Genomic DNA, 13,508 nt, shown 5'->3' with positions numbered 1-13,508 from the left:
ACTGTCCTAACTTTGAATCGTCATTGGATGAGTGGATATTAAACAAGCACTATCTGTACAGTGAAAAATTAGCTTTCCGGAGAAGGAGAGAGATCTATTTTACTCTTCGGATGATTCAAAATAATAATTCTGTATCAATGATTATAGTTAAAAAATAAACTTAAAAACACATTTTTCCAGGTTACACACTGGGCATTCCAGACTCCAGCAGGAATTTTTCCAATGGTGAGAAATACACTCTATCTTATGATTATAATACACATGGAAAAAGCATATTACTAAAGCACACCTATCCGTTTTTGTTTTTAGGTTTATAATGGCACTTAAAATGGTTTTTTTTTTCCTGAAGGAAATATAACACAATTGCAGAAAAAAAATTGGAACTGCCTGTATTTACCTGTAGCACAGATGTTTGTACCTGGTTGCAATATTATTGCGATTAGCAATACTAATAAATAATAATGAAAAATAATAGTGCAAAACAACAGATCTACTATTACTTGCAATTTTGATAACTGTATAGTCTGGCACTTAGATTATTACCATTACATTATCTAACTTCAAGACAGTTCATTCATGTCTTTATATTCAATAATTCTTTATATTCGTGCATATTCATATATATTAGAAAAGAGAAAAAGTGCCTCAATTTGGCTGGGATTAAAATTAGATTCAAGAAAGATTCAAAGACTTTAGGGATGAAAGCCAGCTGGTGACATTGAACCAGTCACTGTCTCTCAGCCCAACCCACCTTACAGGGTTGTTGTTGTTGTGGGGAAAACAGGAGGAAGAAAGTGTGTTAGATATATTTGCTGTCTTGTGTCAACCTTGCAATGGACCTGGCCAAAGCCATTTTCCTTGTTTCCGGTTGCCACAAGATTGGGGGTGTGGGGAGAAATGGGAAGTTTTCTAACAGACTAAACAGTTTTCAGTCCCATGGGAACCAAGGTCATTTCTGTTTCCCTCAGCTGGGAAGGATAATTCAAGTGTTGGAAAGCCCACTTGGATGTGTTATTGGGGAACATAATTGAATGCATAGCCAGAGGGGTGGGAACTGTAATTTTGTATTACTGTTGCTTTTGGGAGGGGATTTTAGTCTCGGTTTCACTTTTGACCGTGCCGATACTTTGTATTCAATAAACATGTACTTAGAGGAAAACTCAAGCCTCGTAGTTCTGTATCGGAACCATGACATCTTGATTTTTTTGTAAAAATAATAAAGGTGGGATATAAATAAAAAACTAAATAAAATAGCAGGTAGTATATGGAAGACAAAGAATATACTGGTGGAACCCATTCATAATTTCATTTTATTTCAATCACAGGGACAATTACTTGATTGCAGGCTTCTGATTGTATTTTAAAGTTTGTATTCCTCGCTCTTTGTGGAATAGCTGTTTTTTATAGACATACAAGAAAACATAACCAAAAAACACACTGCAAGCTGATAAAACATCATTGAAAGTTGACTTTAACCACTCGAGTTTTAACGGCGTTAAAAACAGAAAAGGATAGTGTTGATGATTTAACTTTGCAGTAATGTTTGTTTTTTCTGTCAAGTATACAACCTTTTGGTTAAGAAAGCAGCCAACAATATTTTTTGGGCTATCATGAGAGATTAAAATCAGAATGTGCATGTACCTTGTTTCATTTCCCCCCGCCTCTTCTCTGACCTCTAGAACACTTTAAGTAAATTTTGTGGTAAAGCAAAGACCACGAGCACAGAGGGCATCTGAGACAGTCATAGTGTCTGAATATGCTTTTTGTGGTATTGGCAACATGGCTTGAGTTTGTACACTTTTATTTTCCTTCCCCCAAAAAACTGTAACTGAATTAAATAATGCAGAGGCAACTGATCTTACTTATATATGTTTAAATGATTTTATACTATGTCCGATTTAATTCTGAAGTGTAATCATATATCTCCATCTCTTCATGACCAATGCGCAATTCGGTAGACGAAATATTTTAGGCTTCTAAATTTTCATGGGAAAGGAGGGTTAAAAAAAATTATACTCTGTCTAGAGTCTGTTCCCTGATCTCTTATAAGATATATGAAAAGACTGAGACAACCAGAATCTCCTGCAGGGGAATATGAGAACTAAAATAAGTGACGATACTGGCTTTTTGTTCAGCAACTGTTAATACACTTTGTGACTCCTTCAAAATCCAATTTGGAAAGTCAGCATTTCAGCAGCTTAAGGAGATTTAGCAATGGCTTCTCCCCAAACCACATAAAGCTTCTTCACAGATCAGACAATGTTCCCTAGATCTCAGCTCATGAAAACCCAAATACCAGTACAGGTAGTCCTCAGCTTAAGACCATATGGAACCTGCCCAGTTGAGACGGTCATAAAGTAGGTCATCATATGACCAACCTGATTTTATGACCCTTTTGCGGTGGCTGTTAACCAATTTCTTTATTTGCTATGGGGTGTTTTTGCCAAAAACTGGAATTAAACCCTGGTTTTTGGCAAAAAACATTGCAAACTGCAGTTATATGACTGAGGGATATTGTAAATGGCTGTAAATGTGGACTGGTTGTTGAGCACCCAACATGAGGTCACGTGACTGTGGAGAGATGGGGCTGGCCATCAGAACTTTGGAACCAAGTTATAAGTATCTTTGAGGTGTTTCTTCTTTAACTCTGAAGAGGGACTAAGTGGATGGTTGTAAGTTGAGGACTGCCCCAGTGGTGGGATTCAGCCAGTTTGCACTAGTTCGGCAGAACCGGTAGCTAATTTTTTGTTGCCTGGTCCAGAATGGACTTCTGGAAGCGGCATCCACACAGAGAACCAGTTGTTCACATATTTGAATCCCACCACTGGGACTGCCTGTGGGATACCATGTTACCTCAGACACAAACTCTAGGTATATCAAAACTATACAAGACTTTATATTCAGAAAAAATATGGGACTATAAAGTGTCATTTATTTTATGAGTAAATTTTATAGTAACTGTTGTAGAGATTTGTTTATATGACTTAATTTAAGGGGAGTTAAAGGTTAAGTATGATGTTTTATTCCTTTTTTTCTTTTTTCTTTTCTTTTTTTATTATTGTTAACTTTCTTATTAATAACCCTGTATTCGGCTCTGGGAAGCGAGGGGGGGGAGGGTTGAGGGTGGGTGGGTGGGTGGGTAATGATAATATAGTCATGGCAAATGCTTGGGCATTTCCCCTATGCTGCGTTCATGTGTGTGAGAGGGATGAGAGGGGAGGAAGGAGTAGGGAGGAAGTAGGATGGTTAGAGGAGAAGGGGAGGGGAAGAGAGTAGGAGGGGAGGAGAGAAAGAGGAGGGAAGTAGGAAAGGATTAGAGAGGGTGGACGCAGCCTGGGGGGAATGGGCAGGCGGTACCAATTGTTACGAATTTATTTTATTTTGTATGAATAAATGGAAAATCAAAACTTTTTAATAAAAAAAAACTATACAAGACTGAGAAATTGTGAGGGCATCCATTTCTTATTTATCTGTCTTCCTTATTTTATACAAAAGAAGAAGTCTGTTTTACATAATATAAGAGAAGCTGAGTAGACTTCAAGCCTTTTTCTTCTCAGAATTCCCTGCTAGATGTTGGAAAAGTGTTTGGCATAATGGTATACAAGTAAAGAATATGCAGTCCCTGTGTTCAGTGCATTCCTCTTTCTATTAAAAAGAGGATAATTTATAGCCTACCTTACATATGAACTGAGAAACCAGGTCCAGTTCAAGCTTCCAAAACTTTGTTAAAGTCAAGGAGAACTCCAATAGTTGGCAAAACCCCACAAATGATGTCTGTCCAATACTTTTTTTTTAGGCAGTATGTATACAGTTCTTGTGTTGTTCATTAAAACCACTAGGAAGCTTTTACTAAAGGAAATGGGTTCTTTACTCAGACAACGGGACACCAAGGCAACTAAAACTTAATGCTCCAAGTACAACTATAGAAGCTGAGTGCAAACATTATATCAGAAAATGTCTTCTGGTTTATGCTTGATTGATTCAGTGGTTCAATTTCAAGATGACATTGAAAAGGGCAGGGGAAAATATTCGTATTTCTATTTCTGAGATCATTTTTTTCAAAAAATAACGATTACAGAGCCTTAAAAGAGAATGGGAACAAAATCTTCAAGTTACATTTTCAAGTAATTTCATTGTCTGAAATAGTAATAATATTAATAAGTACTTAATGTTCATTAATTTCTTCCAGTGACTTTGCATATATTGGCAAAGAAAATGGAAAAATGGAAAAGGTTTGCTTTTAATGAGTAAGTGCATTAAGTACCTAGTCTAAAAATAGTAAAAATATAAAGGCATGGGAGGAGACTGACATATGAAGGAGAAAGAGAAGTCTAATGTATTAAAATACTTTCATGCAATGTAAATAACTGAACTGAATAAGTGAACCAGTATTTACAAAGATAACTACATTTAGCAGTTTCCTCAAACTTGACTCTTCCAGAAATGTCGAATTATAACTTTCATCATCCCCAATCACCATGACAACTGGCCATGCAGCTGTTTGTGAGGGAGTATATTATAATTGCTCTGGGGAAGGCTGCTAGAGCATCTTCAGCTATTTAATCATTCATACAACTATTTTATTTTACCCTGTATCTGAATGAACTGTTAATTTCTAAGAAAAGACTTCAGATGTTAGGATACCTCAGCCATAATGAGAAGGACAACAAAAGGTTAAGAACTTTTCAAAGGCCTTTATAACTTCAAACGATCACTAAGCAAATGGTTGTAAGCTGAGGACTACCTATATTAAAACTGAGTGAGTTTTGCTTAGCAACAAGCCAAGAGTACCACTGTTGCTCCTATTTGCACCTTCCTTCCCTCCACCTTCAGAACCTGAGGCTGTGCATTTTGGAGGGTTTTTGCCACTCAATCCTGAATGCCCCCAAATCTCAGATTTCTAGCAGAACATTTACACTTCCCCTCCACGCTCCTTGTCAGATGGGTGGGATGGGCCACTTGTGACATCTGAAAGGAAATTATTTCAAAGCAGGCTGTTTTAATAGGGCAAGGTGGCTCTTTAAGAATTCAATTAACTTCCAGTCTCTTTTGCAATCAATCATCCCAGAGAATGTCCTGCCACTCTTCATTCCAGGGAGAGTGTCCGGAGACTGCCCAGATGTTTCAGCCTCCGGTTCTCCTCCGTGGAAAGTTTCCGCCTGGAGGCTGCTGCGGGTAGACATTCTGTTCTCCTGACTCTCCTTAATCTAGAGTCCTGTCAGAGCTGTCACATGAAGAATGAATCATTGGAGGGCCCTTGAGCCTGGAGAGGAGCTCAGGGCAGGCAGCTGCACAAACCCGCACCCAAATGCACGTTCTCCTCACTGAGAGTTTTACTGCTCAACCTTTGGATAATCCCAGAAGCTGACTGACAGACCGTTTGTTCAATAACAGAAATTTGCCAAAAACAAATTGGCTGTCTTTCAAACCGACACCCTGGCCTGGGCTTCTTAGACTCACCTTCTTCTCCCCCCTGTCTCCATCTCCACCCTTCCCCACATTCCATTTTCTTCACTCTAAACAAACCAGAATTATAAAAGAATGCGGCTGCCTCACTGGCCTTCATAGAGTTGTGCTCTGTCCCTCCTCCCTGCTTTTCTTCTTCTATGTTTCCCAGGATAACATATAATCCTTTGCACCTGCAAATGCTCCACAGACTGCCGACTGCCAAGAATCCACCACGTGTCCTTGCTTCCATGACCAAAGTTCCTGTGTTTAAAGAGAGAGGAGGTGGGTGGACAAAATGTTAGTCTCTGCTTTATTTGCAGCTTGCTAGCTTCCTATCAGGAGGGTGGGTGGGTGGAGAGTGCTAGCCTTTTAAATGGCTATTTTTGTGGCATCTTCAATTATAGAATAACTGATCACTTCTACCCACCATCCTCCACCACCCTGCCAAAAGACCACACGTAAAAGTGGTTGGTCTGAGAATGATAAATAGCACTGAAGCTTGCTTGGGGAGAGTTAAATATATATTTTTTTCAGCCTGGAGAAATGCAATTTTGCAGATACTGCCCGGATCTTTCTTCCTCTTGGGAAGATAAAACACATGAAGGAAAAATATTGGAAAAAATATCAGCAGTGACTTCCAAGCTGAATATTCACGCCAAACACTATCTTTTCCAAACAACTGCTCCACATTACACCATACCCAAAATTTTGGCCTATATTAATAATATTAAGACTATACTAAGTTGACCAGTCCCAAAGCTAAGCAATCATCACTATTAACAGTAATCTTAATGAGGCAGAAAAATGGCCAGAAAATAGTAACTTGTCATAGACAAGCGGCTAACTTAGTGTTTCTCAACCTTGGCAACTTGAAGACATGTGGACTTCAACTTCCAGAATTCCCCAGCTTAGAGAATTCTGGAAGTTGAACTCCACATGTCTTCAAGTTGCCAAGGTTGAGAAGCACTGCTCCAACTATATAGCTAAGCTGCTTAGATGTTATAGAGTTTTATATATCTAACAGCTGAGCAGTGAATCTGTATTCCCACCTGACCCACATTTTGGGCAGAAATACAAACATCTAAACTGAAAGCCAATTTACAGTTTCAAAAATAATAGCTAATCATGAGCATGTTCTCCCCCAGTCTTCCCAGAAAACTGATTGACAGGCTGTCGCATCAATTTCCTAAACAGCAACCCCAATTCTAGGGTTGTTGTTTTTAAAAAAAAGTTCTGAAGAATGCTGGAGAATGAAATTTCAACAGCCGAGTCTTATATCAGTAGATAGAGAATATCCAAAGTAAGGCTCATCTCACAACCACAAAAGCCACAACTATTCCTGGAGAAAGACTCAGATTCAAAAGTTCAAGCCTAGACGTCTTCGTGATGCCTTCCAGATGTTTTGGAGTACCTTAGCTGCTTTCGCCAGCATGGCCAGCTATCAGGAATGGTGACAATCAGAAAACATCTGGAGGGCACCACATTATGAAGAGCTATTGCAGACAGTATCTCTAACCTAGGTTTATGCCAACTTCTAAAAAGCTGAACTGAGAGACAAGAACCAAGAAAACTGGGCAACATTCTTCCATATAAGCACTCAAAGCAATTTAGATGACCATGGCCAAAGGGAGAATGCAAACTGGCCAACAGGAAATAAGATAATCCCCTTACAAAGAGGCCAATTTAATTATGGTGCAGTCTTCCCCAGCAAAGCAGGGAAAGCCCTACTCTCAGAATCATTTAAAAATAGACCACAGAATGCAGCACTTGAGAGCATACCACAGGGAATAATTCACCATTAGCACTTGACATAAATGAGCTAACATGTTTCTTTCCATTTCCTTCTTTTACATGGAGATCCAGCTGAAAATGTGAAAGGAAAAAAGCAAAACAAAAAACAAAAGAAACCCTATCTGCTAAAGGGAAGGAGAGATTTTTCTAACAATTACTGAAAGTTTGCAAAGTTTGGTGGAATTTTTAACTTAGAGAACACAGATGAGTATATATTTTCTTAAGGAGTGCATTCTGCTGAAGGACTGTCTGTCAGAACTTTAATCCAAGAATGGGTTAAGGGAATGAGTTCTCTCTCTCTCTCTCTCTCTCTCTCTCTCTCTCTCCCTCCCTCCCTCACACACATATTTCCTCTACCAATTCTTCTCTTGCACACATACTTCTCTCTTTTTTCATTCTCTTCCCTTCCACAAATTTATCAGGGCGGGATTGAGGGCTTCCACCTGAGAAGTGAACCAATCAATGACAGAGATCTACTCTCCCACTACTTGCTATTCTTCTCTCCTGTCAGTTCTTTTCCTCTCCCTCCCTTTTCTTTCTCCTTTCCATCTTCCTTCTCATATTAGTCTCTCCTGCGTGTAATTAGGCAGAATGTCATATGTAAATTTTGCATAGTATTGTATTCATTTATGCTGTATATAACATTGGGACTTTGGGAAGATGTATGTGTGTAGAAAGGAATCCCATAATAAGACTATATGGGACATTTTGAATCTGATGGAAAATCCTTTGGAGTCTGTTGCTTATGTTGGTTATGGTTAGAGTTAAGAGATCTCTAAATTAGAAGATAGACAGACAGACAGACAGCTCTGCCACTGGGAAAACAAGGATTACTCTAACTATGGTATAGTTTTTAGATATTCTGCCTCAAGATGCTGTTTTGTTGTGAAATATATAGCAAATTATTTATCTTGTATGTTGTAATTACTTTTTCCAAATCTCATAAGGTGAATGCTTATGAGGCATCAGATCAGATAATATTTTCTGTGTCTCTGAAAAAAATGATATAAATGCCTGGCAGGGGAAGATTGATCAAATCTGATGTCCTTCAGAATTTTTTATGGCTATCACAAGCCAGCCATAGTTGAAAGGCTGAGTTAAAATTCCTTTGTAAATGTTTTTCTTTTTAAAAAAATGAAAATCTCAAGCATAACTATCTGCTGTACCTCTCTGATATGCCTATATTCATGGACAGACAGTTACGAGAACCACTGAAGTGGTTATTGTCACAGACTGGCATTGAAGAGAACTAGGTTCAATTCCACCCTCAGCTACAGAAACTCACTGGGTGCCTTTGGGACACTCTCTCTCTCTTTTTCTCTCTCTCTCAGATCACCCTACCTCACAGGTCAGCTCTTGCTGGGATAAACACAAGAGACCTCTCCATGGAAGGCACCTTGAGCTCTTGGAGGAAAGGCAGGAGATACATCTATCAAAGAAATAAAATAAATAACTACAGATTGAAATATTTTCCTCTGTGGAATGAAGAAACTAAACAACGAAAAGCAAATTGTTGTATAGGAACGTTTTTCGACTGTTTATGCCTCTCAATTGCAGCCATCAATTTCTACGATTTCCTTTATGGAACCAAAACAGAACAAACAAAACCCACAGAAGCACAACATAGTTGTGTGGATCTACTACTTGAGACCAGATTTCAGTAAGGAGTTTAGAGTGTCCAGGGCACCCAAGTGATTTCCCCACAGAAAAATAATAAAGGCCATAAATTTACCATTGACAGTGGAGGGAAGATTTTTTCAATAGTTCTTGAACATATTATCATGGGACTCACTCCTAAGAAGTCCCCAGATATAATATTCTGCATCAGTTAAGAATAGGCAAGAAAACAAGAAAAGATCAGTAGAGACAAGTAAAAAAAAAATTATGCATACACACATGGCTAGTACAAATTGGCAGTCTTTTTGAAGTGCAAAATTACTCCTCTCTTCATTTTGTTCTCAGAACTGGTTTTAGAGGCACAAAATCCACAAACTATTGTGCTATATTGCGATAATATACTATGAAGCATGACAAACCATTTGCTGCCTTGTTGTGGGATCCCAAACACTGATGCTCAAAAACTTGTGTTGCCTATCCAGAATATAAAATAATACTTATTGATAATGTACCATTCTAATCAATATCAAATACCATCGTGTTAAAGTGTCTTTCTGATAGAGATTAGCAGAATTAGAAGAATGCCAACAGCTGAAAGAGTTAGAGTTGGGCTGGGAATGTTAAAAATATGTGTCATGACTCACTGGGACTAAATAATCCAACACTATATGATTGGATAACACAAGATAGCTCCAGTCTTTCAAATGTACATTCATAAATGTCCTTGACTTGCAACTATTCATTTAGTGACCATTCAAAGTTACAACGGCACTGAAAAAAGTGATTTATGAACTTTTTTTCACAATTTATGACCATTGTAGCATTCCTATGGTCACATGATCAAAACTTGGACACTTGGCAACTGGCATGCATTTATGACGGTTGCAGCGTCCCAGGGTCATGTGATCACTTTTTGCGATCTTCTGACAAGCAAAGTCAATAGGGAAGCCAGATTCACTTAACAATCGTGTCACTAAGTTAACAACTGCAGTGATTCACTGAACAACTGTGGCAAGAAAGGTTGTAAAATGGGGCAAAACTCACTTAACAACTATCTGGCTTAGCAATAAAAATGCTGGGCTGAACTGTGGTTGTAAGTCAAGGATTACCTGTGTTTTCATGAAGTCAAAAGATAAACCTGAAACCCAATGCCCCTAAAACAGTCACACGATTAACCATAAACTAAAACAGTCGAATACAATTATGATTATTTTGCTCTTTTAAAAGATATGTTGGAAAATGACAAAAGCTTTTTATCTGCGTCTTTTAGGACTAATTATCTCTGAACCTAAAAATTCCCTGGCCAGGCATTAATATACGTACCTAAGGTTTCAATCATCCAATTTCTTTCTAATAATTCCTTTAACTGATTGCCTGGGGTGTGCACTATTAGAGGCAGCAGGATATAATTAATCATGTTTTTGTTCCAGAATAATATCTGTTCCCACCAGTGTTCCCAGTATAGGAAAGCAAAAAATGACAAACAGTGCACTTTTACAGCAGACGGTGATGCCAAGCCTGTGTCATGTGTATTTTATTAGATCCAAGCCTGAATAAAAGACTTTGTTTCCACTTCAAAGGACTCATCCCAATCTTCTGCTCTTCCTTTATGAATAACAAATTTAAAATAAATCTTTGGGATGAAACACATGGAAACTCATAGCATCTCCCTGTCTTCCCAGGTCACTTATGTGCTATGTTCCTTTGGTTTATTATTAAATTTGTTTAAGAAATTCCAACGTATGACCTATGTTGGAATGCAAATGTATTTCTGTATTCCATAAGATACAAAGAACATCTTTCTCAAAAGACAAAGGATATTCTCCTGTTGCATTATATTTAAGACTCCGATACTTTTTACCACGTGTGTCTCATCTTCATCCACCTGCTGTATAATTTATACTAGTACAATACTTGCACATCACTGTTTGATAGATAAGGCTTCTCTTGGAGGGAAGGAAAATGTGCACTGCTGCATTCAATACAGACAATATTTCATTATTTCCGGACAAAGAAAATTAATCTTATTAATTAAAAAAAAACCATGCTACCTCATTAACAATATTAAATCTTCCGCAAGTACGGGTAATCCTCCACTTGATAACCATTTGTTTAGTGACTGTTTGAAATTACAACAGCCCTGAAAAAAGGAACTTACGACTGTTTTTACATTTATGACTGTTGCCACATCTCCATGATCATGTAATCAAAATTCGTACACTTGGCAACTGGCATATATTTATGATGGCTGCAGTGTCCCAAGGTCATGTGATTACTTTTTGTAACCTTCTGACAAGCAAAGTTATTGAGAAAGTCAAATTAACCATGTTACTAACTTAACAACTGTGGCAAGAACAAATGGGACAAAATTCAGTGGTGGGATTCAAATACCTGACCATCCGGTTCTCTGCGTGGATGCAGGCCTGGGCCTCTGAGACCTAGAATGGACTTCTGGAAGTGACATCCATGCACTTCCTGTGGGCTGTTCTAGGAGGTCTCCTCCAGGCCTCCGAGACCTAGAATGAACTTCCGGAAGCAGCATGGGTTCAGCCGGTTCTCTGAACTCAACAAAATTTAGCTACCGATTCTACTGAACCGGTGCGAAACGGCTGAATCTCACCAACAAAATTCCCTGAATTTGCTTACTTAGCAACAGAAATTTTGGGCTCAATTGTGCTCCTATGTCAAGGACCACCTGTATTCCAAAATGTTTAATGTACTAAAATACCCACAAAAATCTTGATATCTGCTTTTACCAATGAGAACATAAACTGAAACATTCTAGTACACTTAGATGAAAACACTTCACATACATAAGTTTAGACTTGTTGCTATTCTTCTTTTCTTCCTTTCTGTCAGCAATCTGACACAATCTAGCGAAGCAATCTTGTCACTCTAGTTTTCTTTATTTTTATTTTGTTCACTACTAGCCAGATAACTATGCTCATTAACACTTCAAATACATGTTGGGACAGCAGGTCAGAAAGGATTAAAATGGAAGAATTTTCACTGTAGTAAGAGATTAAGATGGTAATTTTTGAAGATAACTCCTTCCTCTTTCTGACTGAAAAGTGACAACTGGATATATAATAATCATGCTTAGGAAGCCCCAAATTAACCAATAATAGCCAAACTGTATATACTTCTCATACTAAGCTCCTAGATACTGATCTCATTTTCTTCTCCCTAGTGAAACCCAGTTTTAAATTTTTAAAAAGAGAAGGGCTATGCTTGGAAGCCCAGCAGTAATATCAGATTTGTTTCAACTTATTGTCCAGGGGGACAAAAATAGAGATTGGTAGTAGATTGAGGGTATTAGGTATATCTAGTTTAACAAATAGAAGGATTGGGGTGATATGATAGTAGTCTTCTAAGGATTTGAGGGACTGTCACAGAGAAGAGAGGGTCGACCTATTCTCCAAAGCACCTGACAGCAGGACAAGAAGTAACAGGTGGAAGATCATTAAAGAACTAAGGAGAAATTTCCTCTCAGTAAAAACAATTAATCTGTGGAATGGCTGGCCTTAAGATGTTGTGAATGCTCCCTCACTGGAGGTTGTCAGGAAGAGCCTGGAGAGCCATTTGTCTGGAATGAATAGGTGATAGACTTGAAGACCTCCAAGGTCCTTTCCAACCTATTATAGCAATAGCATTTAGACTTATATACTGCTTCATAGTTCTTTACTGCCCCTCTCTAAATGATTTACAGAGTCAGCTTATGGCCCCCAACAATCTGGGTCTTCATTTTACTGAAGGATGGAAGGCTGAGTCTTTCAGAATCGAACTCCTGGCAGTGGGCAGAATTAGCCTGCAATATTGCATTCTAACCACTGCACCACCACAGCTCTTATTATTCTGTTTTATGTTCTAGCAGCAGCAGCAGCAGCAGCAGCAACAGCACATGCATTACATTCTGGGATTAATTCCAGCAGGTAAGATAAGCATCTGGAGAGCCATTACCACTCAAAGTAGGTTGCCTGATGAATACTCCACCAAAGGTGAGAATCAACAGGATTACTTAACTAGGGCCATATCCTAGTATACTCCATTTCAGCAACTTCCAGAATCCTCTCTGGTCTTCCGCTGAACATTAGCAGAAAGTATTTCTGCTATTCTGAATCAAGAAAGATGACAAAAGCTATTGACTGAAAGGCTAGATAACTGATAAGAAGGATACCCCTAGAGATATGCCTGAAAACTCTGCCATCTCATCTTTACAATTCAGCCATGATTTGTTTAATGGAAGGCTCAGCTACTCTACTTTCAAAGGAGCAGGGAAAAAGGAAAGTCCTGACTAGTACAATATATTTAGGATCATCATTCAGTCCACTGATGGGACTGAGTAAGAGGGAGATCTGTGTATATAGCCTTGAGTCCCTGAATGAAAAGTGAATTAAATTAAGTACATAAACACATCTACTGGCTCCTACACTAGGACTTCTTGGGGACATGGTGGCCTAATGGTTAAGATGCTGGACTTGTCAACCGGAAGATCAGCAGTTCGAGAACCATGTACTGCATATACGGTGAGCTTCCATTCTTGCTCTAGCTCCTGCCAACCTAGCAGTTCAAAAGCTTGCAAATGAAAGTAGATAAACAGGTACCACTACAGTGGGAAGGTAACAGTGCCTCGGCATATAGTCATGCTGGCC

General features: G+C 38.5%; 1 protein-coding gene across 6 annotated transcripts in view; it reads right to left on the bottom strand.

The window, feature by feature from the left end:
- SLC25A26 (solute carrier family 25 member 26) overlaps nt 1-13,508 on the bottom strand; it is a 149,105-nt gene that overhangs the window by 26,233 nt on the left and 109,364 nt on the right. For 5 of the 6 annotated variants that reach the window (XM_039328633.1, XM_039328634.1, XM_039328636.1 and 2 more), the window contains one exon: nt 5,640-5,709. The exons of the other annotated variant lie outside the window; for it this stretch is intronic. In XM_039328633.1, coding sequence (XP_039184567.1) covers nt 5,640-5,709 — 70 coding nt within the window. The remainder of the gene's footprint in view (nt 1-5,639; nt 5,710-13,508) is intronic. 6 annotated transcript variants of the gene reach the window in all.

The sequence above is a fragment of the Crotalus tigris genome, unplaced genomic scaffold (assembly GCF_016545835.1).
Source record: "Crotalus tigris isolate CLP2741 ecotype Arizona unplaced genomic scaffold, ASM1654583v1 scf7180000024383.4638030, whole genome shotgun sequence".
In the NCBI taxonomy this organism is placed as follows: Eukaryota; Metazoa; Chordata; class Lepidosauria; order Squamata; family Viperidae; genus Crotalus; species Crotalus tigris.
Note: the sequence above shows the minus strand (reverse complement) of the source record. Positions and strands in the feature narration are given on the sequence as shown.